The sequence below is a fragment of the Anomaloglossus baeobatrachus genome, chromosome 5, assembly GCF_048569485.1.
Source record: "Anomaloglossus baeobatrachus isolate aAnoBae1 chromosome 5, aAnoBae1.hap1, whole genome shotgun sequence".
NCBI lineage: Eukaryota > Metazoa > Chordata > Amphibia > Anura > Aromobatidae > Anomaloglossus > Anomaloglossus baeobatrachus.
Genome location: NC_134357.1, coordinates 596,680,704 through 596,697,580, shown reverse-complemented (window position 1 = coordinate 596,697,580; position 16,877 = coordinate 596,680,704). Strand labels below are relative to the sequence as shown.

The 16,877-nt window shown below is 63.8% G+C and overlaps 1 protein-coding gene across 2 annotated transcripts in view; it reads right to left on the bottom strand.

The window, feature by feature from the left end:
* Window positions 1-16,877, bottom strand: part of TEX2 (testis expressed 2) — a 35,810-nt gene that overhangs the window by 7,413 nt on the left and 11,520 nt on the right. Inside the window, exons 2-9 of one of the 2 annotated variants that reach the window (XM_075351509.1) lie at window positions 8,578-10,021; window positions 8,300-8,500; window positions 7,455-7,746; window positions 7,130-7,377; window positions 6,512-6,685; window positions 5,826-5,925; window positions 2,076-2,208; window positions 955-1,077 (exon numbers count right to left, since the gene is read on the bottom strand). In XM_075351509.1, coding sequence (XP_075207624.1) covers window positions 955-1,077; window positions 2,076-2,208; window positions 5,826-5,925; window positions 6,512-6,685; window positions 7,130-7,377; window positions 7,455-7,746; window positions 8,300-8,500; window positions 8,578-9,996 — 2,690 coding nt within the window. In that variant the 5' untranslated portion in view covers window positions 9,997-10,021. The remainder of the gene's footprint in view (window positions 1-954; window positions 1,078-2,075; window positions 2,209-5,825; window positions 5,926-6,511; window positions 6,686-7,129; window positions 7,378-7,454; window positions 7,747-8,299; window positions 8,501-8,577; window positions 10,022-16,877) is intronic. The other variant, XM_075351510.1, reaches the window with a different exon arrangement.

Sequence of the window (16,877 nt, the reverse complement as noted above, 5' to 3'; positions counted from 1 at the left end):
GCGGAGAGGTCCCTGCACAGAGAGGGTGAGGCTGCGATGAGGTCTCTGCACAGAGAGGGTGGAGCTGCGGAGAGGTCCCTGCACAGAGAGGGTGGGGCTGAGGAGAGGTCCCTGCACAGAGATGGTGGGGCCGCGGAGAGGTCCCTGCACAGAGAGGGTGAGGCTGCGATGAGGTCTCTGCACAGAGAGGGTGGAGCTGCGGAGAGGTCCCTGCACAGAGAGGGTGGGGCCGAGGGAGGTCCCTGCACAGAGAGGGTGGGGCCGCGGAGAGGTCCCTGCACAGAGAGGGTGGGGCCGCGGAGAGGTCCCTGCACAGAAGGTGGGGCTGTCAGAGTGGTCATGTGGAGGTCACCTGAGCTGTAGTATGTTTGTTTAAACGTAATAACAATATCTGTGTATGTAAATAATCAAAATGTAGATGTAGTTGCATAATTATCTGTCTGTCTGTCTATGTAGCCATCGCACAGACCTATAGTATAATTCAAAGTTGTATAATCATGAAGGAGTTAACCAAAGATAATGAAGCCAGAATGTGAAGCTGCAAAGTCTTATCAGTAATGTTCACACAGAAAGAATGTACGGGAGGGCAGGAGTGTAATGTGAGAAAATGGGGAGTGAAAGCACTCCTTGTTAGCTTCAAGGTTATTCATGCTTACGGTATAATTGGATCTATCTTATTAAACCAGTTCAGTTGGTGACGCTGGCTGAGAGAGAGCATGTCTGTGTTCTTTGTCTTATATACATTGATATATATATATTGGCACTGATATACAGCTAATACGGCACCGTCTCTGGATATCCCAAATGAGGACTCCATTAGCAGTCTTCAATGCAAATTCCTCCCTTGACAGTCATACCTGTTATACACATAACCCCACCCCTGAGCAGCAGTGTAAGCTGTCAGCCCAGCCCCTGAGGGATGTGGAGCACTTAGTGATTGGGTTTCGGCCTTACCCCTCCACTCCAATGATGGGTTGCCGGTCGTTGGCCATCTCTGCGGTGTCTTCTTCATCAGAGGAGCCGGCGCTGGAGGACTCCTCGTCGCTGTCTGCCAGGTAATAGGCCCTCGGTCTGGAGCTGGTGGAGACACATAAGTATGAGCTGCCTCTAACCGCCCGGTATACAGCACAACCTGCACAGCAATGTGGGGGGTAGAAAGAGTAGAGATCAACGGGGAGGAGGACCAATACACCAGCGAGGTCGGGGGAGGAGGACCAGTACACCCGGGAGGTCAGGGAGGAGGACCAGTACACCCGGGAGGTCGGGGGAGGAGGACCAATACACCAGCGAGGTCGGGGGAGGAGGACCAGTACACCCGGGAGGTCTGGGGAGGAGGACCAGTACACCCGGGAGGTCGGGGGAGGAGGACCAGTACACCCAGGAGGTCAGGGAGGAGGACCAGTACACCCGGGAGGTCGGGGGAGGAGGACCAGTACACCCTGGAGGTCGGGGGAGGAGGACCAATACACCAGCGAGGTCGGGGGAGGAGGACCAGTACACCCGGGAGGTCTGGGGAGGAGGACCAGTACACCCGGGAGGTCGGGGGAGGAGGAGGACCAGTACACCCGGGAGGTCGGGGGGAGAAGGACCAGTACACCCGGGAGATCAGGGGAGAGGGACCAGTACACCCGGGAGGTCGGGGGAGGAGGACCAGTACACCCGGGAGGTCGGGGGAGGAGGACCAGTACACCCGGGAGGTCGGGGGAGGAGGACCAGTACACCCAGGATGTCGGGGGAGGATCAGTATATCTCATACTGTGCTACAGAAGATGTGAATATCTCTGCAATGGAACGATGCAGAGCAAAACAGAAACCAGCGGTAGAATGGGGGAGCGCAGGCGGTCTTACACGTCCTCTTTAACGCCCCTAAGCTCCACCCACAGCAGAAAAGTCATGTGATCATAGGTGGAGCAAGGGTCCGAGGTCAGGAGGTTACACTCACCAATCAGAGATCCCGGAATGGAGGCGGAGAAAAGACAGGGAGAGACCATTAATGTGCAGAACGGGGGGCAGCGGTACTTCCCCGGACCACTGCATCCACCATGCCCCACACCCCCATCCTCCCCTCCGCTCACCCCTCTTTTCCAGGCTCCCCCACTTTCAGGGTCTCCCCGAGCGGCTCCTTCCCGAGTCTCGTCAGGTTCATTTTTGTTTCTAAAGTCATAAGAAAAGATCCGGTGTAGGAGATCTCCAGATCCGTCCACAGCCCTGCAACCAAGAACAGCATCACTGCAGAGAGATCCCGGGGCGGGCAGGCGGGAGGGCGAAGAGATCCCGGGGCAGGCAAGCGGGAGGGCGAAGAGATCCCGGGGCAGGCAGGCGGGAGGACGGAGAGATCCCGGGGCAGGCAGGCGGGAGGACGGAGAGATCCCGGGGCAGGCAGGCGGGAGGGGCGGAGAGATCCCGGGGCAGGCAGGCGGGAGGGCGGAGAGATCCCGGGGCAGGCAGGCGGGCGGAAAGATCCCGGGGCAGGCAGGCGGAGAGACCGCGGGGCAAACAGGCGGGAGGGCGGAGAGACCCCGAGACAGGCAGGCGGGAGGGCGGAGAGATGCGGGGCAGGCAGGCGGGCGAGTGGAAAGATCCCGGGGCAGGCAGGCAGGCGGGCGGAGAGACCGCGGGGCAACCAGGCGGGAGGGCGGAGAGATCCCGGGGCAGGCAGGCGGAGAGATCCCGGGGCAGGCAGGCGGAGAGATCCCGGGGCAGGCAGGCGGAGAGATCCCGGGGCAGGCGGGCGGAGAGATCCCGGGGCAGGCGGGCGGAGAGATCCCGGGGCAGGCGGGCGGAGAGATCCCGGGGCAGGCGGGCGGAGAGATCCCGGGGCAGGCGGGCGGAGAGATCCCGGGGCAGGCGGGCGGAGAGATCCCGGGGCAGGCGGGCGGAGAGATCCCGGGGCAGGCGGGCGGAGAGATCCCGGGGCAGGCGGGCGGAGAGATCCCGGGGCAGGCGGGCGGAGAGATCCCGGGGCAGGCGGGCGGAGAGATCTTGGGGCAGGCGGGCGGAGAGATCTTGGGGCAGGCGGGTGGGTGGAGAGATCTTGGGGCAGGCGGGTGGGTGGAGAGATCTTGGGGCAGGCAGGCAGGTGGAGAGATCTTGGGGCAGGCAGGCAGGCGAAGAGATCTCGGGGCGGGCGAAGAGATCTCGGGGCGAGCGAAGAGATCTCGGGGCGGGCGAAGAGATCTCGGGGCGGGCGAAGAGATCTCGGGGCGGGCGAAGAGATCTCGGGGCGGGCGAAGAGATCTTGGGGCGGGTGAAGAGATCTCGGGGCGGGCGAAGAGATCTCGGGGCGGGCGAAGAGATCTCGGGGCGGGCGAAGAGATCTCGGGGCGGGGCGAAGAGATCTCGGGGCGGGCGAAGAGATCTCGGGGCGGGCGAAGAGATCTCGGGGCGGGCGAAGAGATCTCGGGGCGGGCGAAGAGATCTCGGGGCGGGCGAAGAGATCTCGGGGCGGGCGAAGAGATCTCGGGGCGGGCGAAGAGATCTCGGGGCGGACGGGTGGAGAGATCTCGGAGCAGGCAGGTGGGCGGGTGGAGAGCTCTCGGGGCAGGCAAGCAGGCGGGTGAAGAGATCTCGGGGCGGGCGGGTGAAGAGATCTCGGGGCGGGCGGGTGAAGAGATCTCGGGGCGGGCGGGTGAAGAGATCTCGGGGCGGGCGGGTGAAGAGATCTCGGAGCAGGCAGGTGGGCGGGTGGAGAGCTCTCGGGGCAGGCAAGCAGGCAGGTGGAGAGATCTTGGGGCGGGCGGGTCGAGAGACCCCAGGGCAGGCAGGCGGGAGGGCAGAGAGATCCCGGGGCAGGCAGGCAGAGAGATCCCGGGGCAGGCAGGCGGAGAGATCCCGGGGCAGGCAGGCGGAGAGATCCCGGGGCAGGCAGGCGGAGAGATCCCGGGGCAGGCAGGCGGAGAGATCCCGGGGCAGGCAGGCGGAGAGATCCCGGGGCAGGCAGGCGGAGAGATCCCGGGGCAGGCAGGCGGAGAGATCCCGGGGCAGGCAGGCGGAGAGATCCCGGGGCAGGCAGGCAGGCGGAGAGATCTCGGGGCAGGCAGGCAGGCGGAGAGATCTCGGGGCAGGCAGGCAGGCGGAGAGATCTCGGGGCAGGCAGGCAGGCGGAGAGATCTCGGGGCAGGCAGGCGGAGAGATCTCGGGGCAGGCAGGCAGGAGGAGAGATCTCGGGGCAGGCAGGCAGGAGGAGAGATCTCGGGGCAGGCAGGCAGGCGGAGAGATCTCGGGGCAGGCAGGCAGGCGGAGAGATCTCGGGGCAGGCAGGCAGGCGGAGAGATCTCGGGGCAGGCAGGCAGGCGGAGAGATCTCGGGGCAGGCAGGTAGGCGGAGAGATCTCGGGGCAGGCAGGCAGGCGGAGAGATCTCGGGGCAGGCAGGCAGGCGGAGAGATCTCGGGGCAGGCGGAGAGATCTCGAGGTAGGCAGGCAGGTGGAAAGATCTCGGGGCAGCCAGGCAGGTAGAGAGATCTCGGGGCAGCCAGGCAGGTGGAGAGATCTCGGGGCAGGCGGGCGGAGAGATCTCGGGGCAGGCGGGCGGAGAGATCTCGGGGCGGGCGGGTAGAGAGATCTTGGAGCAGGCAGGTGGGCGGGTGGAGAAACCCCAGGGCAGGCAAACGGGAGGGCGGAGAGACCCCAGGGCAGGCAGGCGGGAGGGCAGAGAGATCCCGGGGCAGGCAGGCGGAGAGATCCCAGGGCAGGCAGGCAGAGAGATCTCGGGGCAGGCAGGCAGGCGGAGAGATCTCGGGGCAGGCAGGCAGGCGGAGAGATCTCGGGGCAGGCAGGCAGGCGGAGAGATCTCGGGGCAGGCAGGCAGGCGGAGAGATCTCGGGGCAGGCAGGCAGGCGGAGAGATCTCGGGGCAGGCAGGCAGGCGGAGAGATCTCGGGGCAGGCAGGCAGGCGGAGAGATCTCGGGGCAGGCAGGCAGGCGGAGAGATCTCGGGGCAGGCAGGCAGGCGGAGAGATCTCGGGGCAGGCAGGCAGGCGGAGAGATCTCGGGGCAGGCAGGCAGGCGGAGAGATCTCGGGGCAGGCAGGCAGGCGGAGAGATCTCGGGGCAGGCAGGCAGGCGGAGAGATCTCGAGGTAGGCAGGCAGGTGGAAAGATCTCGGGGCAGCCAGGCAGGTGGAGAGATCTCGGGGCAGGCGGGGCGGAGAGATCTCGGGGCAGGCGGGCGGAGAGATCTCGGGGTGGGCGGGCGGAGAGATCTCGGGGTGGGCGGGCGGAGAGATCTCGGGGCGGGCGGGTGGAGAGATCTTGGAGCAGGCAGGTGGGCGGGTGGAGAAACCCCAGGGCAGGCAAACGGGAGGGCGGAGAGACCCCAGGGCAGGCAGGCGGGAGGGCAGAGAGATCCCGGGGCAGGCAGACGGGAGGGCGGACCCAGGGCAGGCAGGCGGGCAGAGAGATCCCTGGGCAGGCAGGCGGGAGGGTGGAAAGATCCCGGGGCAGGCAGGCGGGAGGGTGGAGAGATCCCGGGGCAGGCAGGCGGGAGGGTGGAGAGATCCCGGGGCAGGCAGGCGGGAGGGTGGAGAGATCCCGGGGCAGGCAGGCGGGAGGGTGGAGAGATCCCGGGGCAGGCAGGCGGGAGGGCAGAGAGATCCCGGGGAAGGCAGGCGGGAGGGTGGAGATATCCCGGGGCAGGCAGGCGGGAGGGTGGAGAGATCCCGGGGTAGGCAGGCGGGAGGGTGGAGAGATCCCGGGGCAGGCAGGCGGGAGGGCAGAGAGATCCCGGGGAAGGCAGGCGGGAGGGTGGAGAGATCCCGGGGCAGGCAGGCGGGAGGGCAGAGAGATCCCGGTGCCGCCCTCCCCCGCAGTTCGCGGGCGGACACCTTACCTCTGTGGTCGATGGTCGGCTGGAAGGCCTGGAGGATTTTGGGCACAGACACCCCCATGTCCAGCTCGGTCAGCGTCAGTTCATTCATGAAGTACGGCAGCTGCGGGACAGTAATCAGCCCAGGTCATTATGTGTGTAGTGGGGGAGGGGACGCACAGACCCCGGGGCCCGGAGGCAGACGCACAGACCCCGGGGCCCGGAGGCAGACGCACAGACCCCGGGGCCCGGAGGCAGACGCACAGACCCCGGGGCCCGGAGGCAGACGCACAGACCCCGGGGCCCGGATGCAGACGCACAGACCCCGGGGGCCCGGAGGCAGACGCACAGACCCCGGGGCCCGGAGGGAGACGCACAGACCCCGGGGCCCGGAGGGAGACACTGGAGCAGATTCTCCCATGCTCGGAGCGCACAGACCCCGGTATGGTCAGGGCTGCCAGCAGGGGACGCCCACCGAGAGGTTTATGGAGTGGCCACACGTCATCACCAGGGATTTAGGACTGATCTCCAGAGGAAAGCGGCTTACTGTGCGGGGGAGGGGCGGCCTGCGGCTCGGAGGATCCCCACTGTACACAGCCAGGGAGGGGTTAAATCTTACAGTAACTTCCCCCTGCAAACCCCTTACATCTCCGTACAATGATGAGGGCAGTGCGGCCCCCACAGACCACTTCATCCCGAGGAGACCCCACCTTGATTTTGCTGAGTTTCATCTGGATCTTCTTTGACACCAGATCGGACCAGTACTTCTCCCCCAGGAAGTCCCAGAATATCCTCCCCAGCAGAGCGTTCACCCAGGCCTGCTGCGCCAGGACCACCTGCTGCGCCAGGACTGCCTGCTCCGCGTCCACCTGTCCAGAGACACCCTGCGGAGGAAGGAGGCGCTGAGAGTAACACGGCGGCCCAACCCCATATGTCACCGCAGCCCCCGCCCCCTTCCAGATGTCACCGCAGCCCCCGGCCCCCCAGATGTCAACGCAGCCCCCGCCCCCCCAGATGTCACCACAGCCCCTGGCCCCCTCCAGATGTCACCTCAACTCCCCAGCCCCCTCCAGATGTCACCGCAGCCCCCCTCCCTCCCAGATGTCACCGCAGCCCCCCTCCACCCCAGATGTCACCGCAGCCCCCGCCCCCCCAGATGTCACCTCAACTCCCCAGCCCCCTCCAGATGTCACCGCAGCCCCTGCCCCCCCAGATATCACCGCAGCCCCAGCCCCCCCAGATATCACCACAGCCCCCAACCCCTCCAGATGTCACCACAGCCCCCAGCTCTGGACCCCCAGACGTCACCGCACTCCCGGCCCCTCTACCTTTTTGGCTGCGGTGGGGCTGCTGTTGGCACTGGTGGCGGGGCTCTCCTCCGGGCTCTGCTCCTCTGGGGGGACACACCGGGCCATGTACGCACTGTAGTCCAGCAGCATCTTCTGCCTGACGCCGGCGGGCAGCTCTTTGGCGCGGAGCTGGGACATCACTTCATCCGTGCTGCCCTTACTGCTGCTGCGGCTGTGGGTGAGGACCCCGGACTGGCTGCCCTGTCGGCTGTGTGTGAGCAGCGGTCCTGAGGGGACAGGAGGGAGCACATGTATATATGTATTGCGGACAGTATTGTGTACGGTTGTCCTGACGCTGACTTACCCGACTTCAAGGCCGGCCCGGCTTTCTTCATCTTGGAGGCCAGCAGCAGTCGGCGGAACCATTCCTCCTTCTCTCGGCCCGTCCTCCCGAACAGGTAAAGCACCTGGTCCTTGCCCGCAGGGGCTTTGCCGCCATCTTGCTTCCCGTCCTCGGCCTCCCCACCCTCCTCCGCCGACTCTTTGTCCCGCTGAGCCTTGGACATGAAGTCTTCCTGCCGGGCGAGCTCCAGACAGATGGGATACTTCTTATTCCACAGACGCTTCCGTGCCAGACTGTGGGGGACGAGGTGGACCTGTGCGGTAGAGATGGCTGATAACAGCGGCAGCTGGACCAGCACACCACATGGTGGCGGTGGGGCCCCTAGAGGGGCAGCAGAACCCGTCAGGAGGGTGGTGGGACCCTTCAGCTGAGAGGGACTTCTTGGGGAGAGGTGGGACCCTTTGGGTGGGGGATGTCTCAGGTGCGGAGACCTTTAGCGGGGGTTGGTCCCCATTACCTCTCCCAGTGAACCTCCTCATGGGACGGAGGTGGGATCCCTCCCTCCAGGGAAAGGGGTGGGTGGGTCCACAGTGCCCCTTGTGGTGGAGCGGTGGATCTCCTCATGGGGACGGAGGTGGGATTCCACGGGAAAGAGGGGCGGTTGGGTCCACATTACCCTCGTGGGGGAGCGTCGGACCTCCTTGTGAGGACGGAGGTGGGATTCCTCGAGAAAGAGGGGCGATTGGGACCAAATTACCCTCGTGGGGGAGCGTTGGACCTCATTGTGAGGACGGAGATGGCACCTGGCCTCCTCGTGGTGACGGGAGGTGCGTTCTGATTCCCATGACCCCTTGGGGGGCACTCACCTTGCTGTCCGTCAGCTCGTAGATCTTCTGGCTGATGTAGGTGACGTCTGGTTTGGCCTCGTTGAAGGCGGCTCTGCGGGGGACGTTCTTGTTGGGTTTGGACAGGCGTAGGGTGGCGCCCTCGAGCCGGACGTACACGGACTGGGTCAGGGTGGCGTGATACGTCTCTGGGTCGTAGCTCTGAATCTCGTTCATCCACCCCTAGGAGAGGAGCACAGTGTGGAGACCCCGTTGGTTACCCAGAATACATCCAGCATGCCTCACGCACGGCAGCCTACCTTCCATATGTCCGGCTCCGTGATATTCAGCGGCTCCACCGGGGTCTCGAGTCGCCGCAGCCGTCGATGTGAAGAACGAGGCGAAGCACAGAGCCAAATCACGGCGATGGCGGCCATGAAGCCACCAGCCAGTCCTAGACACAGTCCTGCCAGATAACTGGGCAAGGGAAGAAGGAAATAAGCGTAGACGGCGAGGACGAGGAGGCACAGCGTGAGAGTAGGAGGCTCAGGGTCCTCCGCGTACACATCACCTTCAGCCTCCACAGCGCCACAGACCCCGGCCACCTCCTCCGGGGCCTCCGCCGCCTCCTCCTCCTCAAAGTCTTCAGAGTAAAGCTCGGTGAACTCCTCGTCCTCCTTACTGACCAGAGCGGAGAGCGAGCAGGACTCCAAAGCCAGCGGCCTCCTGCCAGCTTCCTCAACGGGGGAGCACTCATCATCCCCGTCCTCCTCCTTGATGCTGTAGTTGTTGTTGTTGGCCTCCAGGTGGCCGTTGAGGCTGGAGAGGCTGGACAGCTCGGAGGCGCTGGAGGATAAGGCTTTGGACCTGTAGCTGGAGGACTCGTCGCCCATGATCTTACTGAGCAGCTGGAAGGGCTCGTAGATGACCTCGGAGAAGCGCCTCTTTGTGTCCTCGATCTTGGCCTCTACCTCCGTCACCTTGAAGAAGGATCGTCCGTCAGACGGGGAGGTGATGGGCGAGGACGGGGCGGTCTTGGAGTCGCCGCCGCTCCCTCGAGGTTGTGTAAACTGCTTGAACAGGTGCAGGTTGAGCTTGGAGTCGGGTGGTCGGGGCGAGCCGCCTTCCGCCTCCAGCTTGGAGGTGTCGGTGGACAGAGACTTCACCAGGGTCTTCATCAGGTGCCGGTGTCGGGTGGGCGCCACCGCGGCCTCTTTAGGTTCCACCTCTGCGGACAGAGACTTCACCAAGCTTAGGAATGGCTTTGGGCCGGAGATGGCGTCTGCTCTTTTGGAAGGTGAGGAGACCAGCGATGGCGTCTGCTCTGCGGGAGGGGACGCGCTGGAGGATTCCAGGCTGCTGTGAGACGAGGACAGGGGTAATGGCACGGCGCTCATCGGCCCCAACTGACCAGGCACCTCTGTGGTTGGCATGGCGGCAGGCAGCAGGGTTGGCAATGAAGACTGCGGCACGGTGTCGGCGGGGGAGGCGGCGGCGCTGGCATGGTCACCGCTATCGAAGCAGAGGTCCTCGCTGGCCTCCTCCGCCGTCACCACCCTCTGGTCGTCCATGTCCTCGCTGAGGGTCTCTTCCTCCTCCTCTTCCTCCGTCCCCATAGCCGAGAAGCGGATGGTGAGGGTCTCTCGGGACACAGAGCGCTGGACCTCCACTTTGGGGGCGGTGGTCTTGGCAGAGGTTTGGCGGGATTTCTCTCCATGGCTGCCGTCCAGACTGGTCATTGCACTCGCAGCAAAGATCCGGGAGCTGTGGAGGAGAGAAATGGTTAAAGTGAAGCGGAAAACACCCTCATCATCCCCCCCAGAGAGAAGAGCGGCCTTCACCCCCATGATTTCCCCCCAGAGACAAAGGAGCAGCCATCACCCCCTATCATCCACAAGAGAGGAGCGGCCATCACCCCCATTCTTCCCACCAAGACAGAGGCGTGGACATCGCCCCCCTCACACCAGATCTCGGCTCAATGATGAAACATCTCATCTCATTGTGAAATCGTCAGCTACAAAGATTGTGTCACCAGAGGACGAGACCACCAGGAGGGGTTTTCCAAGGAGCGGCACAAGAGGACGAGACCACCAAGAGGGGCTGTCCAAGGAACACTACAAGAGGAGAGTGAGGCCGGTTGGATGTGGAGGTCCTGGACTGGTTACATGTGGTCTGTGGTTGTGAGGGCAGTTGGATGTGGAGGTCCTGGGCTGGTCACATATTGTCTGCGGTTGTGAGGGCGGTTGGATGTGGAGGTCCTGGGCTGGTTACATGTGGTCTGCTGTTGTGAGGGCGGTTGGATGTGGAGGTCCTGGGCTGGTTACATGAGATCTGCGGTTGTGAGGGCGGTTGTATGTGGAGGTCCTGGGCTGGTTATATGTGGTCTCCGGTTGTGAGGTCGGTTGGATGTGGAGGTCCTGGGCTGGTTACATGTGGTCTGCTGTTGTGAGGTTGGTTGGATGTGGAGGTCCTGGGCTGGTCACATATTGTCTGCTGTTGTAAGGTCAGTTGGATGTGGAGGTCCTGGGCTGGTCACATGTGGTCTACTGTTGTGAGGTCGGTTGGATGTGGAGGTACTGGGCTAGTTACATGTGATCTGCGGTTGTGAGGTCGGTTGGATGTGGAGGTCCTTGGGCTGGATACATGTGGTCTGCAGTTGTGAGGTTGGTTGGATGTGGAGGTCCTGGGCTGGTCACATATTGTCTGCGGTTGTGAGGTCGGTTGGATGTGGAGGTCCTGGGCTGGTTACATGTGATCTGCGGTTGTGAGGTCGGTTGGATGTGGAGGTCCTTGGGCTGGTTACATGTGGTCTGCAGTTGTGAGGTTGGTTGGATGTGGAGGTCCTTGGGCTGGTTACATGTGGTCTGCAGTTGTGAGGTTGGTTGGATGTGGAGGTCCTGGGCTGGTCACATGTGGTCTGCGGTTGTGAGGTCGGTTGGATGTGGAGGTCCTGGGCTGGTCACATGTGGTCTGCGGTTGTGAGGCCGGTTGGATGTGGAGGTCCTGGGCTGGTCACATGTGGTCTGTGGTTGTGAGGTCGGTTGGATGTGGAGGTCCTGGGATAGTCACATGTGGTCTGCGGTTGTGAGGTCGGTTGGATGTGGAGGTCCTGGGCTGGTCACATATTGTCTGCAGTTGTGAGGTCGGTTGGATGTGGAGGTCCTGGGCTGGTCACATGTGATCTGCGGTTGTGAGGTCGGTTGGATGTGGAGGTCCTTGGGCTGGTTACATGTGGTCTGCAGTTGTGAGGTTGGTTGGATGTGGAGGTCCTGGGCTAGTCACATGTGGTCTGTGGTTGTGAGGTCGGTTGGATGTGGAGGTCCTGGGCTGCTCACATGTGGTCTGCGGTTGTGAGGCCGGTTGGATGTGGAGGTCCTGGGCTGGTCACATGTGGTCTGTGGTTGTGAGGTCGGTTGGATGTGGAGGTCCTGGGATAGTCACATGTGGTCTGCGGTTGTGAGGTCGGTTGGATGTGGAGGTCCTGGGCTGGTCACATATTGTCTGCAGTTGTGAGGTCGGTTGGATGTGGAGGTCCTGGGCCGGTTACATGTGGTCTGCAGTTGGGAGGTCGGTTGGATGTGGAGGTCCTGGGCTGGTTACATGTGGTCTGCAGTTGGGAGGTCGGTTGGATGTGGAGGTCCTGGGCTGGTTACATGTGGTCTGCAGTTGTGAGGTCGGTTGGATGTGGAGGTCCTGGGCTGGTCACATGTGGTCTGCGGTTGTGAGGTCGGTTGGATGTGGAGGTCCTGGGTTGGTCACATGTGGTCTCCGGTTGTGAGGTCGGTTGGATGTGGAGGTCCTGGGCTGGTTACATGTGGTCTGCAGTTGTGAGGTCGGTTGGATGTGGAGGTCCTGGGCTGGTTACATGTGGTCTGCAGTTGTGAGGTCGGTTGGATGTGGAGGTCCTGGGCTGGTCACATGTGGTCTGCGGTTGTGAGGTCGGTTGGATGTGGAGGTCCTGGGCTGGTTACATGTGGTCTGTAGTTGTGAGGTCGGTTGGATGTGGAGGTCCTGGGCTGGTTACATGTGGTCTGCGGTTGTGAGGTCGGTTGGATGTGGAGGTCCTGGGCTGGTTACATGTGGTCTGCGGTTGTGAGGTCGGTTGGATGTGGAGGTCCTGGGCTGGTTACATGTGATCTGCGGTTGTGTGGTCGGTTGGATGTGGAGGTCCTGGGCTGGTTACATGTGGTCTGCAGTTGTGAGGTCGGTTGGATGTGGAGGTCCTGGGCTGGTTACATGTGGTCTGCGGTTGTGAGGTCGGTTGGATGTGGAGGTCCTGGGCTGGTTACATGTGATCTGCGGTTGTGTGGTCGGTTGGATGTGGAGGTCCTGGGCTGGTTACATGTGGTCTGCAGTTGTGAGGTCGGTTGGATGTGGAGGTCCTGGGCTGGTTACATGTGATCTGCGGTTGTGTGGTCGGTTGGATGTGGAGGTCCTGGGCTGGTTACATGTGGTCTGCAGTTGTGAGGTCGGTTGGATGTGGAGGTCCTGGGCTGGTTACATGTGGTCTGCGGTTGTGAGGTCGGTTGGATGTGGAGGTCCTGGGCTGGTTACATGTGGTCTGCGGTTGTGAGGTCGGTTGGATGTGGAGGTCCTGGGCCGGTTACATGTAGTCTGCAGTTGTGAGGTCAGTTTAATGTTCTGCCAAACTCTCTGAAACGCCTGTGGAGACATCTTATGGTGGAGAATTTTAGAGTGACCTTTTATCGTGGCCAGCCTAAGGCATGTTCTCCACCATAAGATGTCTCCACCGGGCGTTTCAGAGAGTTTGGCAGAACATCCAAACCGACCAGTGTAATAGTCTCAGAAGGCTCTGGAGGACACGTTAGTGTACGGGGGCACTGGAGACATGGTGACAATCAGGTGGGGGCACAGTAGTGTACGGGGGGCACTGGAGGACACAGTAACAATCAGGTGGGGGCACAGTAGTGTACGGGGGGCACTGGAGGACACGGTGACAAATCAGGTGGGGGCACAATAGTGTATGGAGGATACAGTAGTGTACGGGGGGCACAGTAGTGTACAGGCCAGCTCTCCCCGGCCCCCGTGGCGCTGCCCTCGCCTGTTGATTACTCATGAGCCCGCGCCTGTGTGTAATGTGAGGCGACGCGCGGCCGCCGCTCACAGGTAATTACCGCCGCGCTCCTCATGAAAGGATAATGTGACCAGGTGAGGACAAATTGTGTGTAAGTGACACCGGTGCTGGAGCGGAAGCGCGCCCCTCACACCCGGGCCGGCACTACCCACAATCCTCTGCTGCAGGACGGTGACACCATACACCGAGGGATAAAGACCGGAGGAGGAGCGGCGCAGATCCCGGGCTCCAGAAGGAGGACGGAGAGGACAGCAGATCCTCAGCGATCACACCGCAGGCACTACACCCAGCAGCCCGGGGGTTACTAAACACAGGCCTCAGGCACACGCTGCCAGACAGGCGGCACCAGGAGAACAATAGCCCCCCGACACCCACAGCCCGGGGCACAGGGGGCACCCACCCCCCCACCACCCGACACCCACAGCTCGGGGCAGAAGGGGCACCCACCCCCCCACCACCCGACACCCACAGCCCGGGGCACAGGGGGCACCCACCTGACACCCACAGCCCAGGGCACAGGGGGCACCCACCCACCACCCGACACCCACAGCCCGGGGCACAGGGGGCACCCACCCCCACCACACCCGACACCCGGGGCAGAGGGGGCACCCACCCGACACCCGCAGCCCGGGGCAGAGGAGACCCCCTCCCCCCGACACCCGCGCAGCCGGGGCAGAGGAGACCCCCTCCCCCGACACCCGCAGCCCGGGGCAGAGGGGGCACCCACCCGACACCCGCAGCCCGGGGCAGAGGGGGCACCCACACCGACACCCGCAGCCCGGGGCAGAGGAGACCCCCTCCCCCGACACCCGCAGCCCGGGGGCAGAGGGGGCACCCACCCGACACCGCAGCCCGGGGCAGAGGGGGGCACCCACCCGACACCCCGCAGCCCCGGGGCAGAGGGGGCACCCACCCGACACCCCGCAGCCCGGGGCAGAGGGGACCCCTCCCCCGACACCCACAGCCCGGGGCAGGGGGGGGGCACCCACCCGACAACCACAGCCCGGGGCACAGGGGGCACCCACCCGACAACCACAGCCCGGGGCACAAAGGGCACCCACCCGACACCCCACAGCCCGGGGCACAGGGGGCACCCACCCGACACCCACAGCCCGGGGCAGAGGGGGCACCCACCCGACACCCCACAGCCCGGGGCAGAGGGGGCACCCACCCGACACCCACAGCCCGGGGCACAGGGGGCACCCACCCGACACCCACAGCCCGGGGCAGAGGGGGCACCCACCCGACACCCACAGCCCGGGGCACAGGGGGCACCCACAGCCCGGGGCAGGTTCCCATGCAGCAGAGTCCGGAGGCCAGATCCCCTCCCCCACTGCTCACTGTATAATCTACTGAGAGAGATTACAGGGGCGGCAGATTTAATGGTGGAGGCTGCAATCTGTCAGCGGAGGAGGAGGACGGGGACCCAAACTGAGGCTGTGTCCAGAGCCGCTGCTAGGACTGCTCTGAAAGGAGCTGCAGCCACGAGCCGCACAGCCAGGGGCCACGAAACAGGGGCCTGAAAAACGGGCCACTAGTCCAGAACCAGGGGGCAACAAGACGGGGGGGCTCAGAGCCAGAAACAAGGGGGCAACCAGCCTAGAGCCAGGGGGACCAGACCCACAACCTAAAATACAGCACCGGAACTCGGGGGCGGGCGCAAGACACAGACGGGACCGAAACTCGGGGGCGGGCGCAAGACACAGATGGCACCGAAACTCGGGGGCGGGCGCAAGACACAGTGAGCACCAAAACTCGGGGGCGGGCGCAAGACACAGTGAGCACCAAAACTCGGGGGCGGGCGCAAGACACAGTGAGCACCAAAACTCGGGGGCGGGCGCAAGACACAGACGGCACCGAAACTCGGGGGCGGGCGCAAGACACAGACGGCACCGAAACTCGGGGGGCGGGCGCAAGAAACAGTGAGCACCAAAACTCGGGGGAGGGTGCGAGACACAGACGGCACCAAAACTCGGGGGCAGGCGCAAGACACAGTGAGCACCAAAACTCGGGGGCGGGCGCTAGACACAGTGAGCACCAAAACTCGGGGGATGGGCGCGAGACACAGTGAGCACCAAAACTCGGGGGCGGGCGCAAGACACAGTGAGCACCAAAACTCGGGGGCGGACGCAAGACACAGTGAGCACCAAAACTCGGGGGCGGGCGCGAGACACAGTGAGCACCAAAACTCGGGGGGCGGGCGCGAGGACACAGTGAGCACCAAAACTCGGGGGAGGGTGCGAGACACAGTGAGCACCAAAACTCGGGGGCGGGCGCAAGACGCAGACGGCACCGAAAGACTCGGGGGGCGGGCGCAAGACACAAATGGCACCGAAACTCGGGGGCGGGCGCAAGACACAGTGAGCACCAAAACTCGGGGGCGGGGCGCAAGACACAGTGAGCACCAAAACTCGGGGGGCGGGCGCAAGACACAGACGGCACCGAAACTCGGGGGCGGCGCAAGACACAAGACGGCACCGAAACTCGGGGGCGGGCGCAAGACACAGACGGCACCGAAACTCGGGGGCGGGCGCAAGACACAGACGGCACCGAAACTCGGGGGCGGCGCAAGACACAGTGAGCACCAAAACTCGGGGGAGGGTGCGAGACACAGACGGCACCAAAACTCGGGGGCAGGCGCAAGACACAGTGAGCACCAAAACTCGGGGGCGGGGCGCTAGACACAGACTGCACCAAAACTCGGGGGCGGGCGCAAGACACAGTGAGCACCAAAACTCGGGGGGCGGGCGCAAGACACAGTGAGCACCAAAACTCGGGGGCGGGCGCAAGACACAGTGAGCACCAAAACTCGGGGGCGGGCGCAAGACACAGTGAGCACCAAAACTCTGGGGGCGGGCGCAAGACACAGTGAGCACCAAAACTCGGGGGAGGGTGCGAGACAGACGGCACCGAAACTCGGGGGCAGGCGCAAGACACAGTGAGCACCAAAACTCGGGAAAGGGCGCAAGACACAGACTGCACCGAAACTCGGGGGCGGCGCAAGACACAGTGAGCACCAAAACTCGGGAAAGGGCGCAAGACACAGTGAGCACCAAAACTCGGGGGCGGGCGCAAGACACAGTGAGCACCAAAACTCGGGGGCGGGCGCAAGACACAGTGAGCACCAAAACTCGGGGGCGGGCGCAAGACACAGACGGCACCGAAAACTCAGGGGCGGGCGCAAGACACAGTGAGCACCAAAACTCGGGGGAGGGTGCGAGACACAGACGGCACCAAAACTCGGGGGCAGGCGCAAGACACAGTGAGCACCAAAACTCGGGGGCGGGCGCTAGACACAGTGAGCACCAAAACTCGGGGGCGGGCGCAAGACACAGTGAGCACCAAAACTCTGGGGGCGGGCGCAAGACACAGTGAGCACCAAAACTCGGGGGCGGGCGCGAGACACAGTGAGCACCAAAACTCGGGGGCGGGCGCGAGACACAGTGAGCACCAAGAAACTCGGGGGCGGGGCGCGAGACACAGTGAGCACCAAAACTCGGGGGAGGGTGCGAGACACAGACGGCA